Raw genomic sequence first — 17,154 nt, forward strand, 5'->3', positions numbered from 1 at the left:
TGAATACAATATAAACTCAGTTTGATATTTTTATATATTTTGATAATAATATATTTAAAATATTTGAAAGTAGTTGGCCATGGAAAATTCGTTTTAATAAAAGGTGTGAATAATCTAGAAATTTTGTGAACAGTTATTAAAATAAAAAAATGTGACATTATCAAAATAAGCTATGTTGAAGTTATTTTTAATTGAACAAGTATACGATCGTCGCAAATTTTAATTTCATTAAAAATGTGTAGAAAATTGAAAACGATGTGCCACTACCATTTGATAACATATTTTATGATTTAGTGAAATGCAATGGAAATGACGTTGGGATTTGATTTTGGTGTTTGGATTGACATTTTTTGTAAAATAAAATTTTATTGACAGGAAATCATACAATTAATAAGATTTTGTTTGCCGACATTTCATGTTTAAGTAGAAAATAAAATGACAACGTAAGCATGCCATTTTAAAACTAAAAACTTATAATTTTTATTAATCGCAAAACTTACAACTAATAATAACTTATTATGCTGTTTTTGAATGAATTAGTGTATAGGAAATCATCAAATTATAAATACTTGTTGGGCAATATGTTTTTCATGGTTTTAATTGATAATTCAAAATTTTTTCATGGCCTACTATAAAAAAGGCGAAATGTTAATTTTTTTTAATATTTAAAAATACTGTATTACAAAAATAGACATTAAATGAAAAAAATAAGATTTTCAAAAATATCACAGCCGCCAATGATTCCTATTGTAAAAAATAAAACTTTATGTTATTACAGCTAAATTGCTGATAGTATTATTAAATTCTCTGTAAAAAAGTGTACACAGGGTGGTCCAACTCAGCTCCCGTCTTCTGTAGCTCAGTTATTAGTAAAGTTGGTCTTTTGATATTTTGTAGAAATGTAGAACGTACTTCAAGAATAGATTTCTTATTATACAAAGCGTCCCAAAAAATTAAGTCGTCATAATGATATTTTTAATGGCATGCTATTATTTTTTAGTGCTCATTAGGATGCTTCTCTAGCTTCTTATATGTCCCTAAAGGTTTTTTTAAATCGGTTTAGGGATTACTGTTGAAAACACCTTTAGTTTTAAAAATTAATAAAAAAATATTATAAGGTACGTAACGAACAAGATCTAACAGACTTAAGTCTGATTGATTTGATTTGCTACAGGGTGTTTACAGTTTACTTTCAATTTTTTTAAACTTTAGAGCTTTTTATTTTGTTTATTTCAAATGGCAACCCCTGTTTACTTTTATCCCATTCGATGGGGAATTGGAAAATTAACGTTTTTTCTTATAACAACTCTAACGTAAATCTTAACAAATTCCGGGTTATTTGATCAAAACCTGTTTTGTCAAGTATTTAATTGAATACATATCAACACATGTTTTTGTTATCACAACCCTGTTGCAAATCTTAACACATTGTGAGTTATTTGCTAAAAGCTCATTCTGTCAATGAAAAATGACATTAATAATTAAAAGTCGAACATGGTTAAGGTTTTTAGCAAATAACTCCGAATGTGTTAGGATTTACGTTAGGGTTGTAATAAGAAAAAATGTTCATTTTTAATTTTGCATGAAACGATATAAAAATAAACAGGGGTTACCATTTCAAATAAGCAAAATAAAAAGCTCTAAAGTTTAAAAATAAATTGTAAACACCCTATAGTAATTCAGATCAGTCAAACTTAATTATTTATTAAGTCTGTTAGACCGTGTTCAAGGTGTACGTACTAATAATGTCATCAAGAAAGCACCGTCTCTATTTTTTATTACTTTTTAAAACTAAAAGTATATATCCTATTTTTCTGGTTTTTATTTTTTTCAACAGTAATCTCTAAACCGATTAAAAAAAACTTTAAGGTCATGTAAGAAACTAGAAAGGTATTAATGAGCACTAAAAAATAATAACAAGCCATTACAAAAATTTATTACTATAAAGTCATACTTATTTGGGACACTCTGTATAATCACAAATATTTTCCTGAAATACGTCCTAAAGTAACGTCTACAAAATGTCAAAAGTCCAACTTTACTAATACCTGAGCTACAGAAGAAGGGAGCTAAGCTGGGCCACACTGTATTTGTTCAAGTGTATATCTTTTATAACAAGGAAGATTTGAATTTTTTAACGATAGCGGGATGCGGTTTTGTTCAAAAAAATTTTTTTTAAACGTACCCGGGAATGTGTCACTTGTTTTTCTCTAAACCTCTTACTTTCGGAGATCCCCTATCCGGACATTTGAAATGCAGCACCTTGTATTTTAATGAGCCATAAACGACTCCTCCTCATAGGCGTTAATAAACGTATTATAAACGATTATAAACGCAAAGTATAAAAATCAATTAATGTTGGTTAAAATATATCAATACACAATAAAATACATAAATCGCTTGAAATTGGTAAAAGTTACATAAAAAATTCTAGTGAGTTTTTACTACTCCTTTGTCGCAAAATACATTAAATTAAACCGAATCGTGTATTTTGTAGGAAGCATTACTAAAATTATTTTGAAAATTTTGCTGTCAGGTTGCATTATTCTTGGAATGACTGTAAAATAGGCACAAAAAGCTACAAAATTTTTACATTTTACTTGTAAAAACTTTTGTCAGAAATAAAGCTAGTTGTGTATGCTTACGTACATTCATTAAAAATTAGTTTCCTAAAACAACTTTTTCATAAATTTTACGTGATAATCAGTTTTCAGGAGGTATACCTGCTCCCCTGACCAGATAATAATTATTAAAACTGATCAAAAAAAATTAGAGATACTATTGAATTTTAAAGAAAATCTACAGAAGCAGTAAACATAATACCATTAGTGTTTTTCTATTAAACTTATTTTTTATCGTTTAGACTTATAATGGTTTAACATCCTCCAGTAAAAATTATCACTCTTATTAAAATCATGCAGATGAATGTATTAAAATACCTATACCCTAACTTTTTTCGTAGTTTATTTGTCTAGTTTTGGAAATTAGTTCAATAAATAATTTCTAGACGCGATGGAGTGCAAAAGGGCCGTAAAGTGGCTTTGCGACTACATCGTTTCGCAATGTTCTCGCCCTCCACCAGCCCACTCCAAAGACCTGCACTCCACCATCGTGGCCGCCTTCCAATGTTGTTCCGTCTGGCTCCTGGAACACCCTTATTTACTCCGCGACAAAGACTGTCTTACCACAGTCCTTGAAGTGGCAGAATTGGGCGTTTCAGGCACTAAATCAATCGGAAAACCTGGCGAAAACATAAAAATGAAAGAACAAAAAGAACTCAAACCGGCTTCGATGCGTGTGCGAGACGCTGCGGAAAATCTCCTCACTTGTATTTTAGAACAAGTTGGGTATTTCCCCAATGAATGCGGCCCAGAATCAATTTCATCGCTTCTTGACGAACTTGCTTTGTTGCAACATTGCAATTCGTGGCCCACCAATTGCACGGATCAAGCTGTTGCTGTTGAACGTTTTAGGTATGTATTTAAAAATGACTTGTAAAAGTATAAAGTTGCAAGCGACGATGACATTTCAAGCCAAAAACGCGCACTTTTAAAACTGAAAACGAAAGTTCTTATAAATTTTTTTCACTTGAATTAAAAATAAAAATAATGAGCTAAAATTCTATTTTTGCAATTATTTCAAAAACTATAAGAGATAGACATAGAAGATGTTAATAAAAGTCTACATAAAAAATGATGTTCTTTTTATTGCCGCTTAAAAAACAGGGTTATTCCATTTGAAAAAACTGTTTTATATGAACCCTTGCAAGTAAAAATTTGTAAAAAAAAGACATACGTCACAAACTATGACGGATAAGTAAATACAATGTGTTTTTAAATTATTTTCATCTAGTTAACTTTGACAATGGTGACAATTCTCTGTCAATAAATGTCAAAACGGTCAGTTGTGAAATTCACAAATTGTCAATTAATTAATTTTAAAAATTTCGATAAAATGCAACTAAATTGTTATACCTCATTCTTTTTTTAAATCAATTGTCAGTGTCAAACATTTTGAAATAATGTTGGCACCCTGGGACATTGCAATAGGAACAAAGCCTGGACGACTGATTAATTTTAAATGGAGTTGCCAACGTTAAAACAATTCGACGATTGATTTTAATTATGGATGGACTTTACATTGTGCAAGTTTACAGCAACACAACACAACGAAGTTTATTTCCGAATTGGAGACTAAATAAATAGAGAAGGTAATATTCGGTGTCTAAATGCCTGTCATTAATTGTATAAAGCGGCATTTCTGATTTTACATGGAAAATTTACAGACGACTAGATGAGAATCATTTAGAAACACATTGTATATTAACAACTATATCCCATTTCAGTTCATAGAAGAATTTTGGAGCAGCGCATTTGAATTTTTTGGAGTGAAATGAAGCACAAATTAAAAGTTTCTGATGGATTTTCTTGACTCAAAACGTGTCGCTGGGATTTAGTTTAACACAAAATTCTTTTCTTTTACAGAAACTCACAGTTTATGCTATATTTTTCACTCCGAAAAATTCAAATGCGCTGTTTCAATTCTACTATGAACTGAAATGGGATATAGGGTACATTTTACTCAGTTTCAAGAGGCGAATTCAAAAATGCAATAAAAATAGGTGGTTACTATTTAAAATTTGAAAGTTGGCGCTAATTTCTCGTAGTTCGGAAAGCCATTTTGAAAATAATTTTGTTGGGAGTTAAAATGGTCGATTTGGATAGTATTCAAAATCTTAAAGCTCTAACTATATTAGAAGTTTCTAATGTAGGCCCTAAAAGAATCAGCCTGTATAATGCTGATGATTTTGACATAACGTTTTAATTTTTTTTGTTGATAACAAACTAAACAGTCAATTTTTTTTAATTTATCTATTTACTTATTTTTATTTATGAGTAGTATAAAGTTACGCAATATCTTGATAATTAAAAAACTTTTTCTAGATTTTTTCACTATTCGTTACTATTTGGCAAAAGTTATCATTCCCCAAGTTTATTTGTATAAGTTAAGGCTCACACTGTATTGCATTTAAAAAAATAAAGTTAATATTAAAAAAGATATTTGTCCAAGGAGCAGTACGTAGAAGGCAAATTAAAATGAAATTAACTCGACATTAAGTTGCCATTTAGTAATCATAGTAACTTCACCATGAAACATTTGTTGTTGGGTTTTATAGAGGAGATTTAAACATCGGCTACGAATATTAAACTTTTAGAGTTTTGTTATTCATGCCATGAAGTAAAGGACTAGGCACATTTATGGGAATTTAAGAGCCACATCCAAATTGAATAATTTTTATATCAAAAATACCTTTCACTTGAGGTATCATAAAGGAGTTGTTTGTACTACAAAGGGGTTGGACACTAAAAGGTGTTCCCCTGAAAATAAAAATGGACCTTTCTCAGGATTTTCTAATTTTCTAGATATTTATTAGGGTGCCTCGTTTTAAAAAAATCACCCTGTATAATAGGACCTGTTAAGAAAGAATTGTTTTTTTTTCGTTTCGTTTTGTTTCATCGAGAACATATTATGATGCCGTACTCTGCACATACGTATACTACAGGGCGTTCCATCTAGACCCCACATTAAGTATTGGTAGGTTGGTAGATCTAATAAAGACAGTCATCTGATAATTTGTATACAACCATAATCTCTTAGGTCTTGCTCTATAAAAATATTTTCAAGATGGTGACACTTTCGGTTATACAGGAAGTCGCTATCAACTTTCTTATTTTAAATGGAAACATATTTTTTTCACTGCGTGTTAGGATAAGTTGAGTTATTTTAAGGCAGTTTTTATCAGCTTTTTCTATACCTACGTTTAACCGTTTTCGAGATATTTAAAATTTTTGGAAATTTTTGGATTTGCACCTGTTACTTAAAAAATCAATAACCTCTTAGTTTTAGAGATTCCGAAATCATATTTAAAGAATGAAAAAGAAAGCTCATATCTGTTCTCCAGTGTGTTCAAAACTTTGAACAGAAGTTAATAATCCTAAAAATTTTAAGATAAAGTTTGAACAATTTCAAGTACCCATAACTTAATTTTTTGAAATGGGATGTCCTAATTTTTATTTAACTAGATGGAGGAGAATTTTTTCTGCATCGTTTCTTAATCACAACAAGATGTTATTGAAACGCGAAAACTATTAAACGTAAGTATAGGGAATGTTAATACAGATCGATACAGAATTAAATTCTCTACGATTTAATGAAATAAAACTTGCGGCATTTCATTTGAAAAAATTGAGTAATAGGTTCTTAATAGGGGTTTGTTATTCTTTTTAGAAATTTGAAAACACCAAAGGAAAGATCTAGGCTTCCTCTTCCGAATGAGCTAAAAAATATTTCCAAATTTTTAAAAATGGCAGAGTTATCGATATTTGAACTGGAAGGTGCAAATAAAAAAAAATTTAAAAACCCTACATATTCCCTAAACGGCGAAATTTGGGTATAGGGGAAGCTTATGAAAACTACTTTAAAATAACTCTAGTATTCAAAAAACGCATTAAAAAATATAGCTTTCCATTTAAAATAAGGAAGTTGATAGCGACTTCCGGTGTAACTGAAAGTGTCACCATGTTGAAAATATTTTCATTCATTCATTCATTTTCATTCATATTTTCATTCATAACTACCAATACTTCTAATGTGGGGTTTAGATGGAAAACCCTGTATAATATCAAACACCATGTGACCAAAATCTATATTGCCGTATTAGAATAAATTGGGTAAAAGTGAAATAAACACAAATTTTGCGTTTTTCAGTATTTCGATAGCATGGTATTACTAAGTGTGGCTACAGGTAAATAAAGCTGCACTTCGATTTTTATCAACTCGGTACATTCCTGTTTTATCATTTCAGTTTGCAAGATCTTGCGCGTTTACACAGAAGCAACTTTATGGGAATTTAGTTTATTTTAGTCTAGTCGATTTCGTTTTTATTTATTAATTTAATTCCTTAGGTATTTTGTGACTGAGGGCTCGGTCATGTTGGCTCTACTCGAAGAACCGTTGGGGAATGACCAAGACCCGCAACCGACAGTCACGATTTTAATACGAGGGCCATTCGGACGTCATGCCTGGACCATGCAATTGAGGCATTTGCCGAGGCATAGAGCAGGCATGAAATCACATGCCTCAAACACTGGACGTCCTGTTGTCATGCACGAAACACCCGTTTGTCCGCAAGTCAAACAAAAGTATTTCCCCGACAGTGTTGAGAGAGTCACGCAGTGCAAAGTGTAGGGGAACCCCCAATTTTTTTTAATTAAGTAAATTAATTAAATTTGTTAAAGTGATCAGTCAATTCCGCCGCTTGATTCGGTCATAGCCCAAGACGAGGAAACAAACAAACTGGTCCAATTAATCGAGCGACAGACGACAGTTGAGGCAAATCTAGCCGCCTCACAATCGAATTGTGTGCCACAAGAGTGTACACCGCCTCCTGTTTGTCACGATTTTCAGACTTCTAGGTTGTTTTTGTCGCATTTCGGGTTATTGTCCCTCGGTGATGAGGAAAAAGCGGATGGGGCCCCGACTTTGACGGCTTTGGATAGCAGTTCGGTTGATTTTTGTAAGGATTTGTCTGTTTTGGATCATTTGAGTCCGAGGACTTGTGATACCGTTCATATTTTCTACGTCAAGTCGCAACAAGTTGACGCAAATGATATTGTGAATAATGTGAGGGAGCAAAGTGGGATTTCGGCCTACTTTTTTGAGTTTATTCACACTTTGGGATGGCCTGTTGAGGTGAACAAACACCCAGGTAAGAATTTAGCTCATTTTTTCCATTAAGCTGGTGACATTAATGATAGGGTAATACAGAATTATGTAGAATATTATTTGTTTTCGGGCCGGTTGTTGCGCTTTTTGAAACCGGGTGTATCAGAAATACGTCTGTTAATTTTACCCCGCAATAAAACTCATCAAGTACAACAACTTTTCTATATAACATTTTTCAATATTCTTATTTATAATTATTAGGGTTTTCCTAGGCTCCTGTTAGAGCCAGTTAGTAATAATAGGAATTCTAGTAATAATAAGTTTGTATTCATAGCGACAATTTTCATTGTCGTTTTAAATTGTTCAAATTGTCCGTTTCTATCACAACGAAAATAGTTCGATACTTTTATTTTTGTACCCACAGGCTACCCGCCACGTTTCAATGTGTTAACTTTTCCAAATTTTAAGTAAGTTGTCGAAATTTTTATTGAAAAATCACAAACAAAAAAAAAGGTTTTATTTAATGAACTCTGTTACGTGTTAACACACGTATTTTTGATACACCCTGTATTGTGTAAAGTTTTACACTCAGGCACTTCACCTTTTAGGAGAGAAAAAAAAAAGAAATAAATATAATATTGCACTGACAAAAAATCGTCGTTAAATAATGGTTAAACTAAGCAAAAGTAAAAAAACACACCAAACAAGTAAACATTTTACAAATTGGTCAAAATTTACAAAGAGGTGAAAAGTGCAAAACATGAAGAACATCTTGTGGAAGCTTGTTAGTTTTGGATTTTTTTACCAGAATTACTAAAAAGTTAACAACATAAAAAAAATAACTCATTTTAAAGCATATTTTTGCTGAGTTAATAAAAATCTTTGAAATAAGATATTGTCATTATAATGTAACAGGAAACTGCGAATTATTAGTAAACCAAATTGTTGGCAGAAACTATTTTTTTAATAAGACCACTTATATTTTAATTAATTTTAAATTTTAAATCAAATTTACGATGTATTTTTTTCCACTTGATCCATCGCTTAAAGCAAGGAGAGTTAATTTTACTGTAGTTTTGGAATTTTTAGTATTCATCTAACGAAAAAAAAAACCAACGAAACAAGCCAAAATATCGTAACTTAATTTTTGCATAAACTATTTTTTTTTCAATATTGGCGAATTTTTAAAAATAAGTAGTGAAATGAAACTTATTATGATTATCCGTACTGCCAAGTAATGAACACCTAGATATTAACAAAATTTCATAATATCCGCACTAATTTAGTAGAAGGCAGTTTACAATGCAGAAACTATGCTTTGAAATGAGAACGATTTTCATAGAAAAATATGTTAAATCCAACAAAATAAGCTTCTGCTATTTATTGAATAGAAAGAATATAAACAGTTCTTTAGAAAAAGCAGATTTAACGAAACAAGTCAAAATACTAGCTCCTTTGAAAACATATGAACCTCTGAACAACGTGGATGGTCATTGGAATCTACGGTTATTTTGTAGTTTTTTTTATATTTATTTTCTTTTTATATTTTCTCTTTTATTTATTTGATGTATTTTTCTTCATTTTTGTAAAGTTTGAGTGGAAGAGCAAAGAGCAGCAGCTGTGCTGTTCATCTGAACTATGCCCTTTTGTTCGTACAATTGTATTAGCTGTTTCAAAACAATAAAAACGCCATCGTCGCATTTTACCGAATTATTTTTTTAAATAGGGTTGATAAAAAGGTAAAATAGTTATTAATGATCTCTCACTGAAACTATAAATTACATTAGCTATCAATTTTTTGAAGTGCATAAATAATTTATAACAACTCATTTTGAGAGAAAATGCGACGTTGGCGTTGAAACAGCTTATAGTTAATAATAAGGCTCGGAAAATATGTATTAAAAAACCCCAAAAAAAATGCATGCAAATATGCACCAAAAACTCTCAAAATATGCACAAAAACATGCTATTATATTTTTTATTTTGCATAAATGCTCTTATAAAATAATAACAAAATAGTAAGTCTTTCTTAGATTATACATCGTTTTTAATAACAAAAACCATAAAAATAATAAGAACAAAATTTCAGTAAGTTTACTTACAACAGACTAAGTATATCTCATTTTTTGATATTGCAAACTTTTTTTGACACATATTTCTGTTAAATTAATTTGAATTATTGCAAATTCAAATGTATTTACAGAATAGGGTCTATTATTTTTGTCGCTGAACTTGTTAATTTGGGTTAGAAATTCAAATTGTAATTAAGTAATTGTACATTTTCAAAAAGTAGAAAAAATGAGATGTATTATAAGAAAATGTTTTTTTTGCTGCAGACTACACAAAAAATATAGTTGTCGTTTTGTGAGACACCACCAAGGAATTTGTTTCATATTGAAAAATCAAAGGTAATTTTAAGGTTAGGAATTTACTTCCTGATTCGTAAAATCCGTTTAATTACAGGTAATTCATAATCACAAACTTTCATTGAAAATCTCACAGATTATCGCTTAGCAGAAGGTACAGGTTCCTTTCTACCTGTTTACACATAGATTATTTGTACATTTACAGTAATTTCTGGGTATTCCTGATAAAAAACATTGAAAATATGCACATTTTATAAATGCATATACATTTATTTAAAACACGTTAATATGGGAAACGTGTTTTAAAATAGTGTTTATAATCTAGGATTCAGATACTAAAAAGAAGGCTTAAAATGTTACCAACAAAAAAAGTTATTACTATTACCATATTCTCCTTCAGTTTTTATTAGAAAGTAACGAAATATACCGAAAAATATTGATAACTTGAAAACTTGTTTTGTTAGTTATCTATCGACAAAAAAATCAATAAATCTTAAATAAGACTAGCTGATATTTTTAGCAATTCGGTTGATACAATTAGTTTTATAAAAAACGTGACAACCTTATAATAGTGCAATGTTGACTAATGATTATAATGAATAAAAAAACTGTGAATGAATTTTTGATACTGTTCCTCGAATACAAACGAATTTATAATTCGTAATAAACAAAAAAAAGCCAACATTTATTAGGACTACTAAAAGTGCCATTCTGAACGAACTCAATTAAAAAAAATATTCAGCCATTTCTTGCATAAACTCTTTTTAATAAGATTGATCTTTGTTGAAGTTAGCTAAATCGAACAGAATCAGCCAAAAAAAGGTAAAATTTACTCTTGTGATGTTTTCTACCGATTTAATCCTCTTACAAATGATAAAATAGCAACAAATTACAATAAGTAAAAACAAAGAAAGCCAGATTTTAAATCAAATTTAAGAAGTTTAAAACCGTTAGTCTTTTTTTGGCGTAATTTTATGTTATGTGTTTGTTTTTATTTAACACTTCAGTCATTTTTCTAACTTTGTTAGAAAATTGCAATAGTACGATGTAATTTATCAACATAAAGTGTTGCCAACTTAACTTCAAAATCACAGGGCTCACAGGCTAGTTCTTTAATTTAAGGGTGGACTGGCCACGTTTCGACGAGTTGGAAAATTTCCCCTCAGGAAAACTCCGTTTCCGCGCGCAACTCCAGCTATGACGGCACCACCCATGTCTTGTATTGGGCCGACGCCTGCTCTGAAATAGCTTTTGTGGTCCCCTCTGTCATAAAACCACCAGAACCATCTGAACAATCTTACAGCGCCTCATGTAAGCCCCACAACCGTTCAAAACCACCCTTAACCCAAAATTTCAGTCTGGTACGAACGAAGCTTGTCTGAGACAAGCAAAGACAAGAGGGCCCTAAGTCTCGAACTGGACAAACAACCGGTGCCTCCTCGACGCTCGGGGCCCCGGTCAAACCTCCACCCGCACACTAATACGAAAATAATGGTGGTATGGTTGGAGAGTTTCGAGGATCACTTAAATCTTCCGATTGGTGAGATTTTTATGAAAAAAAAAAAACAGTCCAGTGATTTATTTTTTTCTAGATGATTTACTGAATTGTATGCACACCGGTTTAGAGCGAGGCTCCGTCACAAAAAGCAGCGAAGTGTTGGTCATTTACTTACATTTGATGGCTTCGGGGCTGTTGAGGGTACATCTGCAAGGGCCTCCAGGGCGTGTGGGGCTCGCGTCGCCCCTTATCGACGGAATGGTGGTCAGTCGGCGCGCCTTGGGCCCCCTTGTGAGGCACACGGCCCTAAATATGGCTCGTAGGAGAAGGCTTGACTCCGATAGTTATCAGCCCCCTCATGTCAGACGCAGGCTTAAAATCCAGGAAATGGTTCAGAAATATAAACGCGAAATGACTAAACCTGAATTATTAACTTATTTATTTAGTTCTACTTAAATAAAATTAAATTGAATTGATTATTTTTCGGCGTCTCATGTTTTGTAACCATTCCTCGAGTTGTTGTTGGGGCTCTTTGGGGGGCTGGTAGTAGTGTTTAGGGGGCTTGCCCTCTTCAAGACGAACGAAGTAATGGCAGTGCATGTATTTAATTAATCCAGCTCTGCCTCTCGCATGTCTTCTTACCCCTTTGATAACTTGGCCTTTACCCACAAATGATTCGGCTGGAAATGATTAATTTACATAGAAATTGTCGTTTGGGGAGAGGTAAACCCCTGATGGATTTATGTGTACACTTTGAATTTCATTAAAAGTTAAAAAAATATTAAAAAATAATTATTTGTTTTTTAATGCATAATTTTCTTTAAGAAATGGTTTGTTAAATTTTTCATTAAAATAACTGAACATTTTCATCTGATTAACTTGACCCTTATCAATGCGAAATAAGTGGCAAATTCATTCAACTTAGTTTAATTCTGAATTCAATTTTCATTTTGCTTTCTGAAATTCGATAATTTATAGTCCTGTCTGCTTGCGTTGGAAGGGTCGGCATCCACAGCAGGAATTGGCTTATTGAGGCGTCATTTTCACTTTGTTCGAAATTACGTAGATGTACAGTCAGACAATTTAAAAATGACGTCTCAAAAACGAATCCCAATATCCTAATAACATTCAGACAATCATAAATGATCGGATTGTAATGTTAACGTGGCTTTAAAATAAATTCCTTTAAATGTCTTATAATAGTTTTATAACTTGTCACTGAAAACGAATCAAAATATTAAACAAAATTTATTGTTCGACACTGTCAAAATTTCCTGTTTTTCTCCTGTGTAACACAGTTTTGACAACATTTTGGCATTTCTCAATACGAAACGTCAGATTATTTTTAACGGATTTATAGCAATTTTAAGCCTTGTTGACTCAAGTCGAGGAATAAAACGTTGTATTCAACTCGTTTTCGTATTAATCGGTACATTTATTTCACCTCGTGGTTGATAAAGCACTCGTTTTCACTCATGGTTTGATAATCACAGGTGAAACAAAATGTCCGATTTACACGAAAACTCGTTGAAATAACTATTAGTTCTGTTCCAGATCTATTTTTTGGTAATTATTGTAAAATTAAAATTAAAAAGTAACATAATTTTTGTACGAAATAGGTTTCCTAAACTTTATTTTATATTTGTACTACTACAATAGTACATACACAGATTTTTATTTTACACTATTACTCCAACGTTTAATGTTAAAAAATTCATATCAATACCTTACTAGAATACTTAGATCTTCTGTGTTATATGGTAAAGAGTTTATTTCGTTGAACATTACATAACCCATATAATACTATTATTGCGTAAACAACTTCAGCATTGCTTTATTCTGTCAATATGCCAAAAATGTTCACCGAAGAACAAACAAAAATAATGTCGGAATCTTATTTCCGTAATAGACATCGGGTTAACGTAACTCATGGATAGCTAGATCAAAATTTTAGAAAATCGCACGGTATTAATTGTCTTATCCTCAGTTTAGTTCTAACAAGTCTATGTCAATGCACTGTAAACAGTTCCATAGAAACGACTATGTTCAGCAAAGTAAAATCTTGACTGTATTCGGAAATAAAATTAACTAGACGCCCTCTGGTGATGACTTTTGAACTATGTCGAAAACAGTAAAGAAATTTTCGTAATGCCACATTTAACTGACATTTAATGAATTGTTCAACAATTTTGCGTGTATAGTGTTAATTACTTACAATAGAAAGAATTACTTTAAAAGTACGTGGTGGTAAATACTAGCGTTGACTTTGGTTCTGTAGTTTTTCGTGGTATAAAGTGTTTATTGTTGGAACTTGAAAGTGGATAAAAAGTGAAAAATATTTAAATTTTGATTACAAAGTGTTATCAAACAGTTGTCTAATTAAAGATTATAAGTAATGGATCACAGCGAACACAAAGTTTGGCTCAAGAAACCAATAAATTAGTGAAGTGTTATGAATTTTAGGTTAGAATTTTCCACTGAAAAAAATCATGAAATGCTGCGGTAAATCTACAAAACTACAATAAAGATTAACAACTGCTGATACATTTAAACGTAAATTATGCCAAAAGGTAGGCGTTTCAATGTCTTTGTAATAATTTTCCAATAAAGAAAGTGAACCAAACAGTCATTCGTTATTCGTGTTTTCCTCGTCATCTCTAATTTATCAACATTTGTTTCTTCCATCAAAGATGCAATAATCATTCCGCATAGGCAATGCAATAATTGTGAAGTCCCAAAATTCGTACAACGCTCAAAATATCCGAATAAACATTTTCCCGCCATTTATGGTTACTGTTTTCGACCTAGCTCAGTGGCGCCCCCAACGGTAATTTTACTTCCGAATACCGGCTGATTTAAAAGTGTCGGACAAACTCTCGTATGGTGATGAAAGACAAAAATGAAGTCAGATTTTTTTAAGCAACTTGTTTTATATATTTTTTAATACGTTGTCCTTAGCAACGCTATCGATTTTTGCTGTTTTGTTTCCTACGATGACGAATTTAATTTGTTGTGGAATTTACAAAAAAATTTGATCTGAAGTATCAAAAAATTTATTTAAAAATTTAACTTTGAAGAGCTATATCTCGTGAAAAAAGTGTCAAAAGTTTGTCATTTTGCTCGCGAAACAGACGTCTTCCACGAATGATTTTTTTCTGACAGCATTTTTCACTGACGATATTTTTTTAAAAGGCTTAACATTTTAAAAAGCATGTAAAAATTACGTTTTTAAGACTTGAGTTGTTGCATTAATTGGATTTCAATCTTTACCTTCTAAAACATCTGCATTTTAAATTTCATAAAAATCTGTTGACAAATATCTGAGATATCAGGCTCGAAAGTCTTAGCTGAGACACCCTTTTTTAATTTGCTGTTTTGTTTACTACGATCACGAATTTAATTTGTTGTCGAATTTACACAAAAAAATTGATCTGAAGTATCAAAAAATTTATTTAAAAATTTAACTTTGAAGAGCTATATCTCGTGAAAAAAGTCTCAAACAATTTTTTGTCACAGGAACTTTTAATTCAGTTTGCTGTCCTTTATCAGCACCCGAGAAATTGTACGGTACTTTTGTATCACCTTGTATATTAAATGATTTATAAAAAAGAATTAACTATTTTCATTTTCTGAACCTGCAATTACTTACAATAATTGTTATTTAATAGCTCTGTCTTATTTAGAATCCTTGAAAAATACTTATAACTTTAATGTGCTTTAGTTTTACTATCGAACAAGTTAGATTTGAATAAGTTTATACTATTTGAAATTAAGCTATAGTATTAATTAATATTTCTTATTTAAAAAATAATAACTGAAAATTCATAATTAATTAATTAATTTGAAAAAAGTTAACTACGGTCGTATTAAGAAACAAAATCCAACAAACGATAATATTCTTAAAAGAACTGACTACGGAGGATTATAAATCGGAGGATTTCTGAAACCCCAAAAAATAGTACGGTAGAGTAAAAATGAGGGCGCTTTGAGTAATATACTAATTACTTGGAAAAAATGCAAAAACGTTGAGCTTTGTACTCTTAATAGACTTTTTATAAAAAACGAGATAAAAATTTAAAAAAAATTGCGCTTCGTCCCGTACTTTTCAATACGCTGCAAATACGGTTAAAAATACAAGAAAAAAGTTAGAAAGAAAGTTGTAGAGAACTAAATTTCCTTTAAAAAAGTCCGCGAGTCCATATTTTTCTCTTCAACGATTTAGGCCCCAAAGACGTTCAAAGACGCTCAAGCGACAGATTCGTTTCATTTTACCGGTGGTCCAGTGACGAAAAACTTAATTGGTACCCAAACCGTTAAAGATAGAAATATAGAGTCGCAGACTTTTTTATAAAAAAATTAATTCTCTGCAACTTTGTTCCCCACACTTTTGTTGCATCTTGAACCGTATTCACAGCGTTTTGATAAATATGCGACGGTGCGCAAAAGCTATCGCTTAGAATTATCAATTTCATGTTGCTTATCCGTTGCTACGTCCACATAGCATACTGTCTTGACAATTGTCTTGACGTTATTTAATAGATATTTTAAAAAATGAAAGGATCGTGCAAAAAATGTCATAAGCATCACGAACGTTAAGGATTACCGATCTCAGACAATTGTCTTCGATCGATAAAATCTCCTTACTGTTCTTGATACTTAATATACTATCTGCTTCTCTTTTGCTTAAATTAAATAAATATTTGAAATAAAGTTTACAATCGGCTCATTTATGACTGCCTGGTTAATGTTAGAAAAGTCAACATTGTCTCTTGAGGTGTCATTTTCAAATTGTTTGACTGTACATATATTTACGTAGTTGTATTGGATTTATTTGGATTTATAAACAAAATATAGGTACATTTGCTTGTAAAAAAACGCAAAAACAACTTTTGTAAACACGATGTAAATTTATGTAAAAATTGTTTGACAATTTCCGTTTTTTTGGACTCAAGTGTTTGTATGAGTACACTTTATGATCAGAGGCTTACCCCTTGCTTGGGGCCATTTGGGATACGTACCAACCCACAAATTACTAGCAAACTCTACGTTGTGTTCTTTCACTGCCAGATCTCGGGCCTCCTCAATTGTCTCCCGAACGTCTTTAGCCCCCTTTTTCATAACAAATTTTAATTGCTTGATTGCCTCATCGACTGTCATGCCGCGGACAAGACATGCCACGTACCACATTTTGAAGGGGCTGTATTTAATGTTGCACCGTTGGTGGCACACATACTGACAATTTTCCATTAATTTTATAACACAGTTGAGATATTTACTTACGGCAGGTCGAGGGGTCTCATCGGGGGACTGTGGCGGGTAAATTTTCTTGTTATATTCGAGGAAATGACTCGGCTCCTTGGAATCACTACTTGAAGCATTGAGGACACACGAATTGTGAATTTTCCTAGCCGCAACTGACACAACAGGTAGTTCCGATAATAAATTGAGTCTGAATAAAGCGCCAGGTTTAATTAACGCCATACTTAATGAAAAAATTACAAAAATTACACACAACTTTTGTAGGTTAGATCGACATAACCCAACTTTTTACCCGCTCTCGCTCTG

General features: G+C 31.6%; 2 protein-coding genes across 10 annotated transcripts in view; one reads left to right on the plus strand and one right to left on the minus strand.

Moving 5' to 3' along the window:
* The window catches only part of LOC663176 (uncharacterized protein), a 24,128-nt gene extending 12,058 nt beyond the window's left edge, over positions 1-12,070 (plus strand). For all 9 annotated transcript variants that reach the window (XM_064358953.1, XM_064358955.1, XM_064358956.1 and 6 more), the window contains 6 exons: positions 3,008-3,473; positions 6,966-7,244; positions 7,299-7,768; positions 11,214-11,402; positions 11,449-11,631; positions 11,684-12,070. In XM_064358953.1, the coding sequence (XP_064215023.1) occupies positions 3,008-3,473; positions 6,966-7,244; positions 7,299-7,768; positions 11,214-11,402; positions 11,449-11,631; positions 11,684-12,045 (1,949 nt within the window). In that variant the 3' untranslated portion in view covers positions 12,046-12,070. The remainder of the gene's footprint in view (positions 1-3,007; positions 3,474-6,965; positions 7,245-7,298; positions 7,769-11,213; positions 11,403-11,448; positions 11,632-11,683) is intronic.
* On the minus strand, positions 12,014-17,070 carry mRpL22 (mitochondrial ribosomal protein L22). The gene is made up of 3 exons (XM_008194641.3): positions 16,870-17,070; positions 16,608-16,821; positions 12,014-12,269 (listed from the first exon to the last, which is right to left on the minus strand). The coding sequence occupies exons 1-3, from the start codon at positions 17,068-17,070 to the stop codon at positions 12,052-12,054; spliced, it is 633 nt and encodes a 210-aa protein (XP_008192863.1). The 3' UTR covers positions 12,014-12,051.
* Positions 17,071-17,154: the final 84 nt, after the last annotated feature.

This window comes from Tribolium castaneum, chromosome 9 (genome assembly GCF_031307605.1).
Source record: "Tribolium castaneum strain GA2 chromosome 9, icTriCast1.1, whole genome shotgun sequence".
NCBI lineage: Eukaryota > Metazoa > Arthropoda > Insecta > Coleoptera > Tenebrionidae > Tribolium > Tribolium castaneum.